Source organism: Zootoca vivipara, chromosome 8, assembly GCF_963506605.1.
Source record: "Zootoca vivipara chromosome 8, rZooViv1.1, whole genome shotgun sequence".
Lineage (NCBI taxonomy): Eukaryota > Metazoa > Chordata > Lepidosauria > Squamata > Lacertidae > Zootoca > Zootoca vivipara.
In genome coordinates, this window is record NC_083283.1 from 47,791,782 (window position 1) to 47,815,285 (window position 23,504).

Here is a 23,504-nt window from a genome sequence, read left to right on the forward strand (position 1 = left end):
TGACCATAGTTGTTTTCTGTACATTTTATGTGCTGGTTAATAATAGTGTATATAAGAAACAGATTTCCTATAGACGTACAGTTTTTAATGTACTACTTCTACAAGTAGGCAGATTTACATTTATGATAATGATTATATATGTCTCTCTGCTCCTTGCTTTTTGAACTTGGGGGTCATCCAGATTTCTGCTTGTCCCACCCACCACTTTACCCTGGGAAACCTGATCTTTACCACTGAATTGGAGCAAACATCAGTTGAGCCCCAGATTGTGGGTGATGTCACATTGCTTGCAAGCTGCTCGGCTTCCGCCTACCACCGCCGGCTGCCTTGCCTCTGCTGGCTCTCTGGCACTGCGGCAGCAACTGGGCTGAACCTTTGTGGAGATTGTGCCCATGTTGCTCTGGGCGACGTCACATGCATGACTCATTGGGTAGCCCAGCCGAGCACCCATAGTGGAAATTTTGTGAGTGCCAAAACACACACACACACACACCCCAAGATGACACTTCCAACCAGCCCACTCTTTGCTTTTGGAAGTCTTATTTATAAGAAGCTTCTGTAGGTGAGGAATGTAGCTGTTGGATGTCATTAACATAATCTTGCTTATAGTACTGAAATTTTGTTTTTGTACGTTTTTATATTTTATATGCCGTTGTGTTGTTGTTTTATTATGTTCTTATGAAACTGTTTTTGTAGTGTTTGATTTTGAAATAGATTCCTGTTTTCTTTGTTGGCCGCTTTTAGCATATTTTTTGTGTATGGAAAAGTGGCATACAAATAAAATTATGAATGAAATGAAATTATGAACAAGCGGGTAAGGAACAAAGCAAGCAAATCAGAAGAAAATAGAAGATGAAGCTGCAAAAGTACAGGCAAACGTTGGCTGCTTACAGTCTTCAGCATATGAGTTGTTGACAAAGTATCTTTCTAGCTTCATTTTGAGAGCTTGCATTGTTCTGGCAATATTTAATGGAATCTGCATATCAAAGTGAATTATATTAAAGAATACACATATTAATAATATTTAAAGGTTCTGTGCTACCCACAATATATATTTAAATTACACAGGCATGTAATAATTCTCTGGAGTTCATATTATTGGGCATGTTATTCAAATAAGTTTTATAAATTCCTTCCAGGATATATCCAGTGATATGTATATTTCTTTCCCTGAGGTTGTTTGATGCCCAGTGGTGCCTTGATGATCTTGCATTGCAGAACAAAGCGTTATTATTTATTTTCCTGTAATTCTGTCTTTAAACGAAAGAGCCATGAGGGTGTTTATCTTTCTTGCTGAGTTGTTATAGATGTACTTGCACTAATGGAAAATTGCTAATGTATTACAGTATTGTACATTAATATGAAACACTTACTGCTTGTTGCCTTTTTATATATAAAAATAGCTTCATCTTTCATAAATATGTCTAGATAAAATAAATGGAGGTAATTTCTGGTTAGAAAAACATTTGTTGGCTGTAGTGTCTGAATAAAACAAGATGCAAGTATTCCTCCTCCCGCTTCCGTTTCCATATAAGTATATGGATCACCAATAAGGTGTCATCTGAAAGGATTTGATTCTTTGAAAAGATGGAGCAACTGGCTGGTTTAGTGCTTTTAAGTATGTTGGCGTTGGTAACTTTTGGTTTTATATGACTTCCAAGATCCTTTGTGATTGTTGCCAACGAAGACTTAATGGAACTGTGGATTTCAGTGGGCTTGTAAAAGAGTTTCGCTACCTTTATACCAGTGCCCTCATTGGTGTGCTATAAGCATCTCTAGCACTGTGTGTGTGTTTGTGTGTGAGGGATGGAGGGTGGGACTCAAGGTACAGTGATCTCAAGTGCTTTACTGCTGACTTCTGGCTGTTTACTGTTCCAAACAATTATTTTTCTGATGGTTGAGACCCATTTCAAATGTGTAGGCAAAAATAAGCCCTGTAAAAATAAGAACTAACCTTCGTTCCCAATCTCAAATTATCTATTGATGTATTTTCTTAACAACAACAACAACAACAACAAATGATCATCCTAACCGGAAGATTTCCACAGTTGTCTCTTCTTGTAGTCAAATAACTTTTACTCAGAGTAAACCCACTAAAGTTAATAGGCCTAAGTTAGCCATGGCCATTAATTTTAATGGGTCTACTATGGGTAAAAGTTGACTACAATCCCACGTTTACAATTTCTGCTAAGGTCAACATGGCAGTAAATACGGAAAACTCACAAATATTAGCCTAGACAATAAAATGTGACAGATATCAGTGGAAGAGTCACCCCATAAAGAATCTCCAGTAAAGGTACGCTTAATCCTTCTTGAGAAATAAAGTAGGCTATCTTAGTTTACTAGATTACTCTTGCTAAGAATTGTTGTTATTATTATTATTATTATTATTATTATTATTATTATTGCAATTATTGTGATGATGATTAAAGTGTGAGTTTGCTTGCTAGCAGCTGCACAAACAATGAGTACTTAAACAGTATTAACTTTGAAGCAATGTTAAAAACACACAACAGAAAGATGGGGACCCTTGAGAAGCCTATCAGAATTTGAAATATGCATGATTGCGCAAAGTCAGAAAAAACAGCTCCTCTAGAATTTAAGTATTCCAAGCAAAGTTGGCTAGGCTTGTCTCTGAAGGAAACAATCAAATACAAGAAGTACTAAGGCTTATTTATCTAGAGAAAATGAGTATAACAAAAGTGCAACAGATCAGTCTATTTATCACCTGAACAGAGATAAATGGAAAGCTGTAAACACTGATAATGAGTAGTGAAAAGATTAATCTTTTAATTTTCTCTTTTCCCTCTATGAGCTGCTCTACTCAGCATTCCTTCTAATTTTGAGAAGCTGACCACATAGTCCACAAATCAGTTAAGATACAGTGCTGAGATTCAAGCAAGCTGATTCCCTTTGAAATTAATGAGATTAATAGACTATCTTAAAAGCTAAGCACTGTGGCTTAGCAGGTGTATAAATCAGAATATTTGTTCCTAAATAAAGGAAGATGTGCCAGGATAAATGATATTATTTTAAAAGCTAGTAGTCCATAAGCTCCAACATTCTGCCGATAAAAATCAGGACCCGGGCCTTGCACTTCCCCAAAGCCCAGTAAGCTTCTGCCTGGGTTAGGTAGAGGCGTGATGCTCTGACAGGGTGTGAAAGCCCTTCTGCCTCTTTCCCAAATCCCTGTAAGTGCTTGCTGGCTTTGGGAAGGAGGCAGAACAGCTCCAGGATCCTGTCAGAGCCTCATACCTTCTTCCCAAAGACTAAAAAATGCTCCTTTACAATGCTTCTGCCGCTACAGGAGCTGCTTCTACCGCCCCCATCCACAGGCAGCCCAGGACAAAGGTAGAGTCTGGGGCACCTTCAAAGAAAGCATTCTTGTCCCACTTAAATTGGGGCACCTAGAATGTATGGTAGTCCCGTCCTTTTACCTTGACACTTTCACAATACAGTGGTACCTTGGTTCTCAAATTTAATCAGTTCCAGGAGTCCGTTCGACTCCCGGAATAGTTCGAAAACCAATGTGCGGCTTCCGGAAGCGGCAATCGGAAGCTGCGGAAGCTGTGTGGGACGTTCAGCTTCCAAAGAACGTTTGCAAACCGGAACACTCACTTCTGGGCTTGTGACGTTCAGTAGCCAATTTGTTTGACAACTAAGCCATTCAACTACCAAGATACCACTGTATACAGTGGTGCCTCGTTTACGAATGCCTCACACAACGAAAAACTCACTAGACGAAAGAGTTTTGCGTTGCGAGAGGCATTCGTAAGATGACAAAATTTTCTATGACCGCCGCTTCGTCTTACGAAGTGCAGCCATAGAAAGCGGCAAAGGAAGATCAGCTGTCAGCGTGGGAAGCTGACAGCTAATCTTCCTTTGCCAGGGGGGACGGAGCCGAAACGCAGTGGTGCGGCGGCTGCCCCTGCCTGTCTTCCCCTTGGACACTGAGCGGCGGGGGAAAAAGACCTTCTACCGCCGCCGCCTCCCGCCTGCCTCCCCCCACACGGAGCGCAACTTCGGAGGTCTCCGAAGCTGTGCTCAGTGTGGGGGGAGGCAGGCAGGAGGCGGGAAAAGCTGCGGGCTGTTGCCGTCTCCGTGCCTGCTTCCCCGAGCCGTAGCACATCGGGGGACAGAGCCGAAGATCGGCGGGCGCTGTTTGCCGGGGTTGACAAGCCCCGCAAGCAGCGCCCGCTGATCTTTGTGTGACAGGCGGTGGGGAAGGCAGGCAGGTAAGAGAGCAAGCGCCTGCCTGCCTTCCCTGCCGCCAGTCCCCCGGAGCCCATAGGAACGCATTGATTAAGTTTCAATGCATTCCTATGGAAAACCGGGACTCGCTAGACGAAAATTTCGTTTCATGAATTGACCCGTGGAACGAATTAATTTCGTCTAGCGAGGCACCACTGTATTTTAAATGTAAAGTGTGTGAGACGACACAGTGTTTGAAGAGTGGAATTGTGTTGTGCTGTATCCTTATAATATGACTATATTAGTTATTTTTACAATTTTATTGGCAACTAATATGTTTGCTATTCTTTATGGGAAAAATGTTGTCATAATATCTCTCTGACATACAAAATAATAATAACAATAATAATTTATTATTTATACCCCGCCCATCTGGCTGGGTTTCCCCAGCCACTCTGGGCGGCTTCCAACCGAATATTAAAAACAGTACAGCATCAAACATTAAAAACCTCCCTAAACAGGGCCGCCTTCAGTTGTCTTCTAAAAGTAAAATAGTTACTTATTGCCTTGACATCTGCTGGGAGGGCATTCCACAGGGCGGGTGCCACTACCGAGAAGGCCCTCTGTCTGGTTCCCTGGAACTTGGCTTCTCGCAACGAGGGAACTGCCAGAAGGCCCTCGATGCTGGATCTCAGTGTCCGGGCTGAATGGTGGGGGTGGAGACGCTCCTTCAGGTATACAGGACCGAGGCCGTTTAGGGCTTTAAAGGTCAGTGCCAACACCTTGAATTGTGCTTGGAAACGTACTGGGAGCCAGTGTAGATCTCTCAGGACCGGTGTTATGTGGTCCCGGCGGCCACTCCCAGTCACCAGTCTAGCTGCCGCATTCTAGATTAATTGCAGTTTCCGGGTCACCTTCAAAGGTAGCCCCACGTAGAGCGCATTGCAGTAGTCCAAGCGGGAGATAACCAGAGCATGCACTACTCTGGCGAGACAGTCTGCGGGCAGCCAAAACTGTTCCCACACTGACATATCTCAGAATACATTAGCCTAATTCCTGTATCAGAGCCTGGTTAAGGAAGAAGGGATTTGAGGGGATGGACTGCAGGGGGGAGAGCTTTCTCTGTATTGGTGTTCAGTGGTTTTCACCCATGTGACCACTCTCACACCTAGCTTTAGATGTAAGTAGGAGAGTCGTGCATTTACAATACAAGCCTATTACCATCACAAAGTTTGTGTCTTTAATGACATACTGACCTTAATTATGTACTTCTGTTATTGGGCATCAACTAGGTTTCAGTGATAATGACTTGTGTATCACGCTTTAGGTCACATACATCTTGTATTGTCATTGTTCATTCTATAAGGAGTTCAGTGTAGTCTAGTTCATTATGGGGAGAGGGAACCTGTCACCTGAGTGACATCAATTTCCCGTTTTCTCTATCCCTTTTAACATGCTACTCATATTCTCAGCAATCATGGATACAATAGGAAGCAAGACTGCACTTACAGTGTTCCATTTCCCACTGGCCTTGCCCCATTGCTGCCCACACGTTAAGCACCAAGTCTGCAAAGGGGTGTCTCTTTGTGAGCACATTAAGCAGATGTTTATTTGCAGGTGTCCATGTGGGTACATAAACAGCAGTGGGATAGAACCAGTTGAGGGCACCATGTTCAGTGCCAGCAGCACAGCCATGCATGTTCCCTGTAGTCTTATGATTGCCCTACATGTGTGAGATGCATGAAAAGAGTGTTTGAATTCAAAGGAAAGGTTTTTTTCTTAGTGACAACTGTATGCATCTCTGTATTAAATAACTTTTTGAAGATGAATAACTTTAAAATAACTTTTTGAAGCAGGGCACAGTGTGTAAATGAACTAAGGGTTTCTTCAAAACTTCTTTGTGTTACTATTTTTTAAAAGAGCTGAAAAAACAATAGTTAGAGATGAGACGAAACATCACCACAGGTATAAATTTTTGCCTAGCAGCTGTGAGTCACCGTCAGGGCTATTATAGAATCATGGATCTGGAAGAGGCCAAAAGGCCTTCAAATTGAAGCCATACACAAATGAATAGAGGAGCTTTGGACGGCTGTCTCCTTTCTACAGTCTTAGCATAGGGAAATTTTCCTACCTAACCAACTCTGAATTTACCAAATTAACGAGGGTTGTGTGAGACAGTGAGGTCTTCTTCACTTTAACTCTGAGAAGATGGTTCTTCTTTAGTTAGGAAAAAAAAATCCAGTTACTTTTCTTCAAAGCAGCTCTTTAAAAAACCACAGATATCTCATAAAAGCACTTCCATCTCCTGCTTAGACAAGAAAGTTTCTGAACAGGTGGGGGATGTGACATCCTATGGAGTGTCTTCAAGTACCGTATATGCTGGCGTATAAGGCGACTGGGCGTAAAAGACGACCCCTTTTCAAGTTAAAATATAGAATTTGGGATGTACTCCAGCCCTTTTTTGGCGGGGAGGGGAGGGGAGGCTGTCTTCTCCAGCACTCAAGTCTGCAGCCGGGGAAATGGTGGTTTGTTTGTTTGCTTGCTTGCTTGCTTGCTTAGTTATTGAGAGGGGGAAAGAAGCCAGCGAAAGGAGAGATAGAGAAGCAGAGACATCGATCAAAAGGAGGGAGAGGGAGAGGGAGGCAGAGACATTGAGCAAAAGAAACCATAGAGAGGATAGCGATAGAGGGGCAGAGACATCGGAGGCTCACACAGCCAGCGAAAGACGCTGAGCAGCAGTGAAAGAGAGAGCGGAGAGAGAGACAACGAGGCTGGCTCAGTGAGCAAAAGGGGAATAGAAGCCAGGGAGAGGGAGAGGGAGGCAGAGACATCGAGCAAAAGGGGGAAAAGAAACCATAGAGAGGATAGCGATAGAGGGGCAGAGACATCGGAGGCTCACACAGCCAGCGAAAGACGCTGAGCAGCAGTGAAAGAGAGAGCGGAGAGAGCGAGAGACGGAGAGATCCCTTTGCTTTGCGCTGACAAAAAGAGAAGAGGCAGCACCTTGACACCAATGAAATACACAAAACTGTATCTCTGCGCTGATCCAGGTCACAAAGCCATGAGGGAGCCATTCTCCCTGGCGGGGAGCAGCCCCCTCCCGAGTGCGCTTCTTTGCGTTCATATGGTCACTGCATACAGTGGGGATGCGGCCGTTTTTGAGCTCCCCCCACCGTATGCGGTGACTGCAGATTCTTGGACCCGGCGTATAAGACGGGCCCCCAACTTTTGAAAAAAAATTCCTGGGTTCAAAAGCCGTCTAATACGCCAGTATATACGGTAAGTTCTTTGCTATTACCTGCCTCCTACTGGTCAGATAGAATTGCCTGCCAGTTTGGAGTGACACCTGAGAAACCGACTTTTATATTTGCTCATTGCTAATGCATACAGGAGTAAATCCAGATGAAGAGCTGATTGGCAGAATGAAAAGGAGGCTCTGCTATAAAACTGAATTGTGTCAGCAACTTGTTTTGCTTCCTATTTTTCCCATCCAAAAAAAGAAAGTTTGTAAGAAGGAGGAATTGTTAACAGCTTTCTTTTCATCTGAAATTTAATTACTATGTATGAGCAAAATTATTCCATTGATGTATTAAACAATATTAATATAAGGTTGCCTATCATTGACATTTTCCAGCCATTGCTTTTTCTGTTTCTGGGTATGAACTCTGAGAATTTTATTACTGAAATATATTGCAAAGTGACAGAGAATTAGCAAAAGATGAGGTGATGCTGTACATTTAAAAGACTAATCCAGTATTCATTCTCTCTGATCTGTGTTAAAATTAATGATATTAGATAATCCACCAATTGAACAGATAATGAAGTGAAAGTAATAAGGACTTAATAAAACTGTTTTTCTTCCATTAAATTACCTTACCTTTTTTAAAAAGAGCTTATTGAAGTTTATGTTTAGCATTCTAACAAAACTCACATGAAGAGCATTGGGGAGGAGTGGATGGAGATAACGCTACTATGTTTTTTTCTGATTTTCACAGATATTTGAACTACTATTGCAGTTTAATCTTGTTTTATTTAGACTATTTCTATACTACTTAATATAAAATATAAGTCTAAGAGGTATACAGAAAATTAAAGCAACAACAGACAACTTAAAAAACGATTTTTATGCTGTTACATATACAGCTGCTACATTAACACAAAATTTCTAATGCATATATGTAAAGCAATATGAATCCCTTCTCCTTTTGACACACCTCCCCTACACTCATCCACCATTGCTCTCACTTCCCACTTTTGTTACTGGTGTTGCCACCATTCAGGAGTCCTGCTTGCTTGACTGACTTTCTTTTATATACAGAACACTTTACTATAAACTATTTAATTTCTATCCTGTGGTTCTAATGATACTTTCCTGCATCATATTTGCAAAAAAACCTGGGCTTTTTTCTTCAGCAGTTCTATCTAGGGGAGGGAGGAAAGAAATGACCAGAGGCCACAGCAAATTCAGTCAAAAATCCAAATGGTCCCACTGGCCTAAAAAGATTGGTGATCCTTGATCTGTAGCCTCTCCCCCTGCTCCCAGGCGCAAACCTTTGTCAGGCTGAGGAACAACATGAGCCAATAGGGGTTGTGTGGGTGATTCTTATGGCTGGACCTGGCATCTTATGATGTGAGGCTGTGCTGTTTGAGTGATTGGGCTGAAACCACAGTATAGCACTGACCAGATGGCCATACTGACAAGAATAAGTGATAACTACCTCCTCCCCTCCCCTTCATGGATCAATGCCTTGTCGTGGCGAAGGGGCTTGAATAACTCGGAGAAGCTATGAGCTATGCCATGCAGGGCCACCCAAGATAGACAGGTCATAGTGGAGAGTTTTGACTAAACGTGATCCACCTGGAGAAGGAACTGGCAAGCCACTCCAGTATCCCTGCCAAGAAAACTCCATGGACAAAGACAACAGGCATATAAAAGTTATGACGCTGGAAGATGAGCCCCTCAGGTCGGAAGGCGTCCAACATGCTACTGAGGAAGAGCGGAGGACAAGTACAAGTAGATTCAGAGCTGATGAAGCGGCTGGGCCAAAGCCGAAAGGATGCTCAGTTGCGGATATGCCTGGAAGCGAAAGGAAAGTCCGATGCTGTAAAGAAAAATATTGCATAGGAACCTGGAATGTAAGAACCATGAGTGGAGGTAAGCTGGATGTGGTCAAAAATGAGATGACAAGAATAAATATCGACATCCTGGGCATCAGTGAACTAAAATGGAAGGGAATGGGCGAATTCAGTTCGGGTGACTATCATATCTACTACTGTGGGCAAGAATCCCGTAGCAGAAATGGAGTGGCCCTCATAGTCAACAAAAGAGTGGCAAAAGCTGTAATGGGATGCAATCTCAAAAATGACAGAATGATCTCGATACGAATCCAAGGCAGACCTTTTAACATCACAGTAATCCAAGTTTATGCACCAACTACCGGTGCTGAAGAAAGTGAAATTGACCAATTCTATGAAGACCTACAACAACTTCTAGAAATGACACCAAAGAAGGATGTTCTTCTCATTACAGGGGATTGGAATGCTAAAGTAGGGAATCAAGAGATAAAAGGAACAACTGGCAAGTTTGGCCTTGGAGTTCAAAATGAAGCAGGGCAAAGGCTAATAGAGTTCTGTCAAGAGAACAAGCTGGTCATCACAAACACTCTCTTCCAACAACACAAGAGACGACTCTACACATGGATATCACCAAATGGGCAGCATCGAAATCAGATTGATTATATTCTCTGCAGCCAAAGATGGAGAAGCTCTATACAGTCAGCAAAAACAAGACCTGGAGCTGACTGTAACTCAGATCATCAGCTTCTGATAGCAAAATTCCAGCTTAAACTGAAGAAAGTAGGAAAAAGCACTGGGCCAGTAAGATACAATCTGAATCAAATCCCTTATGAATACACAGTGGAAGTGAGGAACAGGTTTAAGGATTTAGATTTGGTGGACAGAGTGCCTGAAGAACTATGGATGGAGGCTCGTAACATTATACAGGAGGCAGCAACGAAAACCATCCCAAGGAAAAGGAAATGCAAGAAAGCAAAATGGCTATCCAACGAGGCCTTACAAATAGCAGAGGAGAGGAGGCAAGCAAAATGCAAGGGAGATAGGGAAAGATACAGGAAACTGAATGCAGATTTCCAAAAAACAGCAAGGAGAGACAAGAGGGTCTTCTTAAATGAGCAATGCAAAGAAATAGAGGAAAACAATAGAATGGGGAAAACCAGAGATCTGTTCAAGAAAATTGGAGATATGAAAGGAACATTTCGTACAAAGATTACCATAATCAAGGACAAAAGTGGTAAGGACCTAACAGAAGCAGAAGACATCAAGAAGAGGTGGCAGGAATACACAGAGGAATTATACCAGAAAGATATGGAGGTCTCGTACACCCCAGGTAGTGTGGTTGCTGACCTTGAGCCAGACATCTTGGAGAGTGAAGTTAAATGGGCCTTAGAAAGCACTGCTAATAACAAGGCCAGTGGAAGTGATGATATTCCAGCTGAACTATTTAAAATTTTAAAAGATGATGCTGTTAAGGTGCTACACCCAATATGCCAGCAAGTTTGGAAAACTCAGCAATGGCCAGAGGATTGGAGAAGATCAGTCTACATCCCAATTCCAAAGAAGGGCAGTGCCAAAGAATGCTCCAACTACCGCACAATTGCGCTCATTTCACACACTAGCAAGGTTATGCTTAAAATTCTACAAGGCAGGCTTAGGCAGTATGTGGACCGAGAACTCCCAGAAGTGCAAGCTGGATTTCGAAAGGGCAGAGGAACCAGAGACCAAATAGCAAACATGCGCTGGATTATGGAGAAAGCTAGAGAGTTCCAGAAAAACGTCTACTTCTGCTTCATTGACTATGCAAAAGCCTTCGACTGTGTCGACCACAGCAAACTATGGCAAGTTCTTAAAGAAATGGGAGTGCCTGATCACCTCATCTGTCTCCTGAGAAATCTCTATGTGGGACAAGAAGCTACAGTTAGAACTGGATATGGAACAACTGATTGGTTCAAAATTGGGAAAGGAGTACGACAAGGTTGTATATTGTCTCCCTGCTTATTTAACTTATATGCAGAATTCATCATGCGAAAGGCTGGACTAGATGAATCCCAAGCCGGAATTAAGATTGCCGGAAGAAATATCAACAACCTCAGATATGCAGATGACACAACCTTGATGGCAGAAAGCGAGGAGGAATTAAAGAACCTTTTAATGAGGGTGAAAGAGGAGAGCGCAAAATATGGTCTGAAGCTCAACATCAAAAAACCAAGATCATGGCCACTGGTCCCATCACCTCCTGGCAAATAGAAGGGGAAGAAATGGAGGCAGTGAGAGATTTTACTTTCTTGGGCTCCTTGATCACTGCAGATGGTGACAGCAGTCACGAAATTAAAAGACGCCTGCTTCTTGGGAGAAAAGCAATGACAAACCTAGACAGCATCTTAAAAAGCAGAGACATCACTTTGCCGACAAAGGTCCGTATAGTTAAAGCTATGGTTTTCCCAGTAGTGATGTATGGAAGTGAGAGCTGGACCATAAAGAAGGCTGATCGTCGAAGAATTGATGCTTTTGAATTATGGTGCTGGAGGAGACTCTTGAGAGTCCCATGGACTGCTAGAAGATCAAACCTATCCATTCTTAAGGAAATCAGCCCTGAGTGCTCCCTGGAAGGACAGATCGTGAAGCTGAGGCTCCAATACTTTGGCCACCTCATGAGAAGAGAAGAATCCTTGGAAAAGACCCTGATGTTGGGAAAGATGGAGGGCACTAGGAGAAGGGGACGACAGAGGACGAGATGGTTGGACAGTGTTCTCGAAGCTACGAACATGAGTTTGACCAAACTGCGGGAGGCAGTGCAAGACAGGAGTGCCTGGCGTGCTCTGGTCCATGGGGTCACGAAGAGTCGGACACGACTAAACGACTAAACAACAACAACAACCTCCTCCCCTGCACAATAGGACTTAGATATACTTTCAGATCTGATTATGCTGACTAATCAATGAGATGCGCACAGTGTAGGCAGCCCAACTCTACATGAATATTTCTGAATAAGGGCATTTATACTTAACCCGAGGTATGACTATACAGTGGAACCTTGCAAGACGAATGCCCTGCAAGATGAATTTTTCGCAAGACAAATGCGTCTTGCAATCTGATGGTGACTTGCAAGACGAATTCGTTTTGTGAAAAATTCGTCTTGCGAATCGCGGTTTCCCATAGGAATGCATTGAAATTTTATGAATGTGTTCCTATGGGCAAAAAAAGAAATTTCAATGCATTCCTATGGGAAACCGCGATTCGCAAGATGAATTTTTCGCGAAACAAATTGACAAATTCAATTCGTCTTGCGAGGCACCACTGTAATTGGTTCTGGAAGTCCGATTTTGACACACCATTCCGATTTGACACACCATTTTACTGATTGCTTGCCAGTCCTCCGTGGCCCAATTTACACACCCTCCTCCAGAACCTTGAAATCAGATGGGGGTGGGGATTCAAAAGGCTGTCTTCTCAGTCCAACACCTTTGCTAGAGAGAGGTTGGAATATAGGGTTTGGATGATAGCCTCTGGTGAGTATGTGATGTACTAAATGTGTGCTAAGGGCGAGAGTGAGTATGCAGTTACATTGGTCTCAATATCCTTTTTAAAAGGGGCTCCACTATTATGTGATCCACTACAATATTGGGTGTGGGACCCTTCTCCCTATTGGAATAAAGCTAGGCTGCAACTGAAGCTCTACCCTGTTGTGGGCTGGATCTCAGAGAGCTGCATCATATAAAATCAGTTCTATGGCTTGCAGATGTTCCTGTGGACTGTTTGTCTAAACTGTGTTTCTAGGCACCAAATCTCAGGGAAAAGAGAAGAGATATGGCGAGTCATTTTACATTATATAAATGTATACTGTAATGGACTTCACAGATTGTGTTTTGCTGTTCCAAGTTTCTGCTTCCAAAGCAAACAGCCCGCCTTTTAGAACAGTTCCTTCAGCGCAAGTTTGATAGTATTTGCATTGTTGGAGGATTTTTTGCATGCAATCAAATTTATGCAAAACAATTAAATGAAGCCAAATGGGGCATGTACCATAACATGAAAGATGTGAGCTTGACCTCTCTTCACTCAAGATTTTTGTGTTATTCTGGCTTTCCCATTAGTAGATGGATGTAGTCACATGTGTTCTGGAAATAGTAGCACAATACTTTTTTTATTCTTCACCAGCACTTGTATATACTGTAATTTATGTTAGGAAAAACAAAGAACAATGCCACCTCACCTTTGCTTAGTGTAGAACAGTGTTCTCCAAGTTATACTACAATAATTTAAATTCACAGAACATGAAGGCAAAAGTCAGAGTATTGTTTCAAATGCCACATTTTCTACATATATAATAATAGTTTTCCAGCCAATATGGATCTGTTGCAAAGCTACACTTCATAATGTGTCCTGCTCCCCCAGGACTTATTAATGGATCTAACAGATTTGCCTGTTGCAAAACTTTCCACTTCAAATTCTTACATTTTTAATATTATCCACTGAGGAGGCTGAACTTGAAACTGGGCCTACTAGGGCGTAGCAATTTGCATTAGTTATAGACGTGGTCACAAGCCCAAAGTTTCTGACGTGAAGCAGGTGTTAATAATGAGTACAAAAGACGTACATTCATGTATATATTATAGCGGCCTTTCTCAAGCTTGGTTCTGCCAATGTTGTTGGACTGCAACTTCCATCATCCCTGACCACTGGTCCTGGTAGCTAGGGAGGATGGGAGTTGTAGTCCAACAACACATGGGGACCAAGGTTGAGAAAGGCTGGTCTATAGTGAAAATTTATTAACAAGTACCTTTGTCATGGACAGCCTTGAGCGCCTGACTGAAATTCATTGAAACGGGGACAGGTGCCTTTGGCAGTTTGCCACAGGGGAGGTCTAATGCTATCCATCAACTTTTCATCAGCCATTACGTAGAGAAATTGACAGTTTAAACTACAATTTAATATTCAATTCCAGGATGTTGTATATATTTAATGATGTATTGGACTGCCTGTTTGTTGTCAACTATAAAGACTGGCTGGATCCTCGTTTCTCTTCGGGAACTAGGAAGCTGCTGAATAAGAGAATGTGAAGATGTTTTCAGAATTAGATGGCTTTTTCTCTTTCTTTGTGTCCTTTTCTTTCTTTTTTTCTGTTTCACCTTCTTGCAGTTCAATGTCTGTTCTAGTGAAAATATTTTTAACTTCAGGTGTTCTCCCACTTAACGTGCGATCAATTCACATGTGACAGCGTATATGCATGGCACCAGGAAATTCAGTTAACGTGTGTTTCCCACATATTGTCATATTTTTATTTTCTGGGGTGGGGAAATTAGTCTGGAAATCTGTATGTTTTGTGCTTTAGTTTAAAACACACACACGAGGCAGTGAGGTTGGGTATGCACAGTGCCTCACTCCTGCTGGTGTATCCATGAAGCCCTGTCTTGCTGCTGCCCTGCCCCATCACCTTCCAGGTAAGCTGTAGTAATGCCAGTATCAAAGTTTGGCTCTACCTCACCACACCAATTTCCACTGGCATTTTCATGTTCCCACCCCATGGTGCTTCCTGTTTACATGACATACAAGCAGTGCATGTTTCAAGAATGTTGTTGTTGTTGTTGTTGTTTTTGTTGTTTTTGTTGTTGTTTTAGAAACATAAGGTTACAAAAACACATTGCAGTGCATTCATGCACTTTTCATTAAAAATCCTTTTGAATGAAATGGCATTACATGAGAAGCAGCTGAAATTTGCTTTGGCAGATGAGTTCTTCCTCTAAATCTCACACAGCTTAATGATATTCCTTGTGTGTGTTTGTGCAGGTATGTATGTATTTAAAATATTTATGTCCTGTCTTGTAAAAGCAATCCTTCTAAGACTTTTTAAAAAGACTGTTGGCAGAGTATTCTTTCTGGCTTCAGTGCAACTTTAAGACCAGTTTGTGTACTGCTTTGAGCAGTTAGCTTGTGGTGACTGGTGTACATTAGGCCTATTAGGTACATTGGGACTACTAGGCCAGAAAGCAGTATAACCAACATTAGATGGATCTGAAGCCAGAGCCAACGAGGAGATATTTAGAGATGTGACATTACTGGATATGCTGGTTTTGGTTGTTGTTGTTGTTGATGATGATGATGATGTTGATGTTCTGGCAGCCCAATCCTGTGTATTGTTACAAAGGTTGGGTGCCTCCCCCTCTCAGCCAAGTTGTAGCAAGAGTCCATGGGATTCCAGGCACTCTACCAGGGTCTGTGTTCCTTTGGAGAATTGAGACATGGCAGAGGCCGTAGCAGCTTTAAGAAATGTCATTTATTCACCTATTTACACTTTCAGTCTGTATGGAGAGAGTCCAGATCTTATAACATGGTCGTTTCAAGAGGAGCTTGCCCCCACAGCAGTGCAGCCAGTCTTCAGCCAGCCTACCGAAGACCAGTCTTTTCTTCCTCCTCCTTCTTCCCAACAACCCTTGCTCTAGAGTCTAGACTCTTCTCCTGTCTCGTCACACCCAGTTACACTGGCAGCCTACCAACCCCACCCTACACGGTCTCTGTCCACACCTCAGGGCAAGGGAGGAGGGCAGTTCTTTTGTATTGCCAATCACCTTGTATTGTTTCTTAATGGCCCTAGCTTGGCCAGGTTGTTTTTTATCTGATAGCTCAGGAAATTCCTCTGCAGCTTGTATGTCTCTCATCACATCCCAAATACCGTAATCAAAATCCTACCATTTATTAATTTCTAGGGTTTAGGGTCCTTCCCCCCCCCCAATCTTTAACAGTATATTTAGTCGGATGCGAGTTCCAATAAGTGGAGTGGCATATTGTTCCAAAGATGTATGCATATGATTTCAGTATTTATTTTGTACAAGCTCTGTTTCGATTTTCGATTTTAAAGTCCCCACTTTTTAAAAGTTAATTTGTATCAAATATCCAAGAACAAACAGAGTACCCTGTTTTCACTTACATAAACATGTGTAAACTTTATAAAATGTAAACACCACAAGTTACTGAGTACACATTTAGCTAATACAAATATTTGATCGTCACAGTGAGTTGCTACTGATGCCCTCATTGGGGATTTCATGGCCTTTCCTAGAAAACAGCCATTTGTATAAACAGGGGTTATTTGGATGTAATTAAAGCCCTTGTTTAAACTGTTTCTTCAGAAAGCTCCTAAAGTTACAAGATAAATGAATATAGCACCTAAGTCAATAATCAATTTAAAAGTTGAGATTAGAATAGTAAGTTGCATAATGTATATTTTCAAAAAGATATGTTCAGGGCCGTCTTAAGCATACCCGGCGCCCTGGTACGAAGATCCCTTTGGCGCCCCCCCCCCATTTCCCAGAGTTGGACCCCCCCAGTCCTTCCAGCTTGGCGGCGGCGGGAGTTGCGTGGGGCTCGGCGGGGATGTCTTTGTGGCCTTGCGCTGCTGGCTAAGCTGCTGGGCGAGGCGCTAGCGGCGCCCGACAGCTCGGCGGTGCCCGTAGCCTCGCTGCCGGTGCGGGGCGTCTTGTTCATGGGGCTCTACTGCGGCACCGGCAGCAGCGCAGCCGCGGCAGGAGCCAAAGCCGGAACTGGGCCGGGCGCGCAGCTGGCCGCCTTTTACGCGCGCTTCCAGCCGGCCCAAGGCGGAGCCGGACCAGGCAGCAGCAGCGGCAAGCAGCAAGCGCCGGAAGGTGGGCGCTGCAGAGCGGAAAATGGAGGCCGCCGCGCAGCTCCCCCACTTGCTGGGCGCCCCTCTGTGCCCCTCTGCGCCCTCTCAGCCCCCAGGCGCCCTGGTGCATGGCGCCACTAGGACCAATGGGCGAGCCGGCCCTGGATATGTTTACTAGTATTGTTACATACTGCTAAATGTCAAAGTTAATTTGATCAAGTTTAATATTTCGTCTGTGCGAAATGAGCCCAGTGCACACTGGTATCGGTTCACAGTGACCACATGGAGATTGGATCATAGATGGCTCAACAGTATGTGCAGCTTCTCAGCACATGGATCCAGCACCTACCATGTGGATTTCACAATGTGAACTCTCAAAAATGGGTGCATCTGTATGATGCGGGTTTTGTGGATATTTTTCCTTTGCACATTGGGATAATTTGCACTAGAAAACTTTCAGTTTGGGTTGGAAAATTTTCTAGAGAGTGATCTAATTTACCATTTTTATTTATAGCTCTACCTCCCTTTCAAATCAGAGCCAGTGAAGGCGGTGAAGGTCCTGTGTGACATACCTGCCAAGTTCCAGCCTGAGAAATAAGGGACCGGACCGGAAGTAGCAGACTGGAAGTAGCGCTGTCACCATTTTGGAACTGGGCGGAGCATGCTCAGAAGTGACTTTTGATGCTGATGTACCCAGTTCCAAAATGGCCACCGCACCAGAAGTCGTGTTTATCAGCTCCATCTGGTACGCAAGCTGAGACCCTACCTGCCCACAGACTGTTCCGCCAGAATGGTGCATGCTCTAGTTATCTCTCTATTGGACCACTGCAATGCGCTCTATGCGGGGCTACCTTTGAAGGTGACCTGGAAACTACAACTAATCCAGAATGCGGTAGCTAGACTGGTGACTGGGAGCGACCGCCGAGACCACATAACACCGGTCTTGCAAGATCTACATTGGCTCCCAGTACGTTTCCGAGCACAATTCAAAGTGTTGGTGCTGACCTTTAAAGCCCTAATGGCCTCAATCCAGTATACCTAAAGGAACGCCTCCACCCCAATCGTTCTGCCCGGACACTGAGGTCCAGTGCCGAGGGCCTTATGGCGGTTCCCTCACTGCAAGAAGCCAAGTTACAGGGAACCAGGCAGAGGGCCTTCTTGGTAGTGGCACCCGCCCTGTGGAACGCCCTCCCACCAGATGTCAAAGAGAAAAACAACTACCAGACTTTTAGAAGACATCTAAAGGCAGCCCTATTTGGGAAAGTTTTTAATGTTTAACAGACTATTGTATTTTAATATTTTGTTGGAAGCCACCCAGAGTGGCTGAGGAAGCCCGGCCAGATGGGTGGGGTATAGATAAATTATTATTATTATTATTATTATTATTATTATTATTATTATTATACACTTGATAATGTGTAATCCCTTGGGAACATATTTAATAGAAATGGTGTAACTTCCCTCTGTTCAGTTCGGATTTCTGTATTTAGAATTTCTGTTTTTTTGGAAGCCGCCCAGAGTGGCTGGGGGAACCCGGCCAGATGGGCGGGGTATAAATAATAAATTATTATTATATTATTAAACAGTTTGGAATTTACAAGCTTTTTCAGTGAGTGTTCTGAAAAAGCTAGATGGTTTTCCAAGAGTGCTGTCCAGACATGTAATTTTGGTGTGTGCGCACACATGTGCATTATTGTGTTGCTCCACCCCCAAAACCCCATTGTAGTTTGGTTAGATCCTTCTGCACCCTCTCCACAGCACAGCCGTGACAAAGACGTGGTTGGAAATTGTCTCCCCCAAACCATTAAAACTAACATGCACCACATGTAATTTGTGAAAGGGGCAACAAACATTTGCAAGAAACAATCAGGATAATTGCCTAAACAGAGAAGGTACTAACCAGAGAAAATGATGCTTGGTTAGGTAGTCTGATCCACATATTCCAGCCATCAATGAGAATTCTTTCATTGGTGGATTTCAAGATGTGAGGGCTTAATAATAATGACTTTTTAAAATTTCTTATTGACAACTGAACATGGTAAAAAGACAGAAGATGGTATCCAATTGTGCCTGTCTACTAGTGGAACAGACTTATTGAGTAACATGATATTTCCTTTCTCTTTTCTCCCCTGCAGTGCTCTGTATGTACACTAAATCTGAATTGAAGCGTTGGGGGATTCTCTGGAACAGTTTTTTTCGGGAGGGGGCTAGGGGGAAGGAGGGAAAGGGGAAATCTGCTCCCATAATGTTGGATAACTTATAGAGTTCTTAGTTTTTAAAGCCAAACCTTCTCCATTTCCTGTTGGCAGGCAGGGATACTATCTTCTGAGTTTCTGGGACATGAAATTACTTTGACCCTCTCTTCTTGGTTTTCAAATCCCTTTAGTCTTTCTGCTCCGCAGCGTTTTTCTTGTTCAACATCTTCAACATCCAGCTTTACTTGTATTATTAGTTTCATAATTTTCTTTCTCCTTCAAACTCCTTCTCAGTACAGTACTTGTTTAATAAAGCTTTCACTGAAGCTTTCTAATTTGCATTTACCTGTAGAACATTGCTGCTTGACAAGCACATCCATTTCCACTACACACACCAGGGCCTATTCCTAACTTCTTTGTGTTTTTAGATCTTAAGATGTCTGGGGAGGATCTATGTAGCCTTTCGTTTCTCTCCACTGTAGCACACTAGTGGTTTATCATGGTTTATCATAGTTGTGGTAGAGCACATGCATTGCAAGCAGAAGGGACCAGGTAAATCTCCAGCTTCTCCAGCTTCTCCAGGTAGGGCTGAGAGACCCTGGGAGCCAATGCCTGCCAGTGCAGACAGTTCTGAGCTAGATGGGCCAGTGGTCTGACTTGATGGTTTAAGGTAGTTTCCTAATCATAGTAACTGGCCAATAGACCTGCACAAATGATAAGAGAGGGAGAGAAAAGTCAAAATATTGTGTTGTACCATGTCTGTTATAGTAGTAAAATACGTAGTAAAAATGAGATAATATAGGCTTATCTAATGGTGTAGGCTTTAGAGGGTTGATGTTGATCCACTGGTCATTTTCCAAGTTGGTGATTTATTAGCTGGGTTTCTGAAGCAGAGCCATTTTGAGGCTGACTGCCTTGTGTATTGTGTTTGTGTGTATGTATGTATGTATGTATGTATGTATGTTTGTATTGTTGTATATTGGAACAACCACACAGGAAGTGTTTGTTCTCCAGCAGTTATGTTGTTTGTGCTCTGTTGTCTGCAGTGGATTTTGCATGTGGTTATTGCTGTTTAAGAATTACTATTAATTTTGTATGTCCGGAGAAGCATTGATATTTTGATTTTGAAACCTGGTTAAAAATACATTAGATATTGGATAATGGTTGTATTTTGATCAAAGTGCATGATACCACCAAAATGATTTAGATTCATAAAGTGTTAAAAGACAGATTTACTTAAAATTCAGTAAGTTGTTTTCTCATGACTTAGACTCAATGCCAATTTTCTAACTCAGCAGCTAAAACAATTCATCTAAATGACATACTGTAACTTAATTTAGTTCTCATTAAAGATTCACTTTTCTTATAAAACGCAAATCCCATTACTTCTCTAAATGGAGCCCAAAGGATTTCTTCTGTTTACTCTGAAGTTCCTTAATACTTGCCTTTTCTCTTTAAACGAGAAAGTCTCAAAGGTCTTTTGCAAGCTGGATTTGACAGTTAATGTCTTGCCTTATTCCTCTGATTATTATCCAAACATTCCAGGTCATACAATATTTACTCATTAAGTCAAACTTTTGAAAGCTGATGGCTGCACATGTATTCACATTATGACCTTTTCTTCAGCACATAAAGAGTTACTTCACATGATTTTAAAAAATAATTCTTATTATTTGAAAATAATAATATATTTTTTCCAGTTTAAATCTTGGCAAGATGCCAGGGGTAGTTAGATTAGAACTGATGAAAATCCACTCTTTTATTTGCTTGAAAGTGGATATTTATGTGTTAAATGTGGCCACACTGGGATTTTTTTGGGGGGTGGGTTGTTGTTGTTCACCACACCCTTCCTAAAGAAATACACTCCAGGAAGATGTCATTGGTTGCTTTAGGATATAATGGTAGGCCATGGGTTAGCAATACATCATCCAAGCCTCTTCCTGGGCTTGTGGGCTCTCACCTTCCCTCCTGCATGGGTGAGAGAAGGAGTTTGGAACCTTTCCCCCTTTGCTTTCTCTTAAGCATGTCATTCTGTGCAATCCGCGGGTTGTGGTTTAACACTAACAGAAGTTAGTCTTGCTCATCCAGTTTCTCATTGATATTTCCAATTGAATTTTGAGTAATTTCACTCTTTCCTGATACGCCTTTCCTCAATGTACTCATCCAGCACTGCTATTTTTAATCAAACTAACCCAAAACCTTATCTACTTTTTTATCTCCCTCTTACAGCCACTGTCCTAAATTTTGTCCCTCTTCCATTTTTGTACTACTTTCTTCAAATAATTTAAACTCATTTGAAAAGATTTTCTGTATTGATAAAATACAGTGGTTTGAAGCTGGCTTGCTCTGCAGCTAGACTTAGTTAATGCTAAGTCATGATCCCAGTTCAGATGAAACAAGAGGCATGTAAAGGAAAACAAATGTCATCCTCCCGGCTATGCAGAAGGAGGAGGCTAGAACTCAATGTTTTCATAGGGGATTTTGATGTGATGTTGAAACTTATACAAGCTTGGACTTGGAAGAGAACCCCAGAGGGGTCAACGCTTTCCGGATTTAAAAAAAGATTCACATTCCTCTACCTAGCCCTAATCCTCTCCTTATAGTACTCCTATTTGTTAAAGGCAACCAGGATTGTGGAAGGCTCACAAGTCTTCCATAATCCCAGGCTACCTCTCACAGATCCATGTAAAATCCAAGTAGGGTGGGTGGGCGGAAGCCCACCCATGACATGAAACTCTGTGGAGCTACATTTAGTTGTGAAGAGACTTTACCAGCAAAACTCAGGATTTGAGGATGGGGGGGTGTAGCTGTATTTCCTAGTGAAGAACTGTTGCTCCAGTAGATTTGATAGAGGAGATTTAAAATGACTGCAAATACAAGAATAGAGGGGGCAAAGCCCACCCACTGCTGGGGCCCTAAAGGTGCTGTGTGATGGATGATTTCACCCACTTTTGCTTTTCTATCGAACACTCTAGATGCCAGTTGCAAAAGGCAGCTGTGCTAGACTTTGGCTCACTTCTGGGCACACTAAGCTTTTGAAACCTCCACATGAATTTGGATCAGCACAGGAATGAACCTATCCATTTTTTAATTGTTAACTGCCTCTTTTCAAACTAACCCAATCTAATTTGAACCTGGCGTATTTCTAGATTTTGAGACCATTGTAAAAAACCTATTAAACAATTGCAGAACATTGTTAGTAATGTTTTCTTTTTAGTTGCACAAAAATGCAATACTTGGAGGGAAGGAAATTGTTCAACAAGTGACTGGTCTTTTTGTTTTGTTTTGTTTCCTGCAGGATCTTTCATGTTGGTGAACACTACCGAAAAATTTGGACAAAGAGCTCATCTTTTGCTACCACACCTGAAAGAAAATGACACTCATTGCATCGATTTCAATTTTTATGTTTCCAGCAAGAGTGGATCCAATCCTGGCATATTAAATGTTTATGTGAAAGTCAACAACGGTCAGCTTGGTAGCCCAGTGTGGAATATGTCCGGAGGTCCTACAGGAACCTGGAACAGGGTAGAATTGGCAATTAGCACCTTTTGGCCAAATTTCTATCAGGTACTGCTTGTTTGTTCTTTTCTGACATATAAGAAACAGACTAAAATATTTCATGTGAATCACTGCTGAATAAGGCATTCTTAACCTTATTTAACAGGTGTGCACTTGGTTCAATTTTGACATCCGTCAATGTGTTTGTCTATTTGTTTGTCTGTTTGATAAGTCATTCATGCACCATCCTATGACCAAGTTCTTGGGATGGCTTACAACAAGAATAAAAATAAATCACAAAATGCATACAATTAAACAGGCCAATGGTAAAACATGTAAAAGCAGCATCTTTTCGTGTTTTCCCTTTGAAAACAATCCCTGGCAGGTTATTCGATTATATATTTATAGCAGCCTTAGAAACAAGTTTTTTCAGGTGTAGACAAGAGCATTTACATTTTAAACTCTTGTATAATGAGCCGTTAATACTTTCCAACAAGCCAGGTAGGTAGAAGAAAGTGATGAAGAGATATTTCCTCATCTTTCCAAGAAGACAAGACTCACCAGAGATGGATAGGTGGGAATTCCATCCTGTCAAGCTTGCTATGTGACAGGAGAACTTGGTGCCCCGAGGAAGGATGTCATCAACTGAAATGTGTTGTTCATTTTAATTTTTCTATAGGATTATCATTATTGATAAATATATATTTTAGTATCATTTTGAGACTGATTGATGGCAACATTACATTTTTATGCATATAGTAAGATTCCCTTGTGAAACTTCTGGTCCTTTGGGAGGAAGGGTAAGATTTAATAAACAAATGACAATAATTTAAACAAAATGTGATATACAAATAAAAATAAATATATGAGCTGTTGATTGGTATACCAAAGTTATTACATTATCATGAATTCTAAAGAAATATTTTTAG

The 23,504-nt window shown here is 42.1% G+C and overlaps 1 protein-coding gene across 15 annotated transcripts in view; it reads left to right on the forward strand.

Annotated features, from left to right (window-relative positions):
- PTPRM (protein tyrosine phosphatase receptor type M) overlaps window positions 1–23,504 on the forward strand; it is a 412,071-nt gene that overhangs the window by 116,848 nt on the left and 271,719 nt on the right. For all 15 annotated transcript variants that reach the window (XM_035125987.2, XM_035125998.2, XM_060277900.1 and 12 more), the window contains exon 3: window positions 22,376–22,644. In XM_035125987.2, the coding sequence (XP_034981878.2) occupies window positions 22,376–22,644 (269 nt within the window). The remainder of the gene's footprint in view (window positions 1–22,375; window positions 22,645–23,504) is intronic.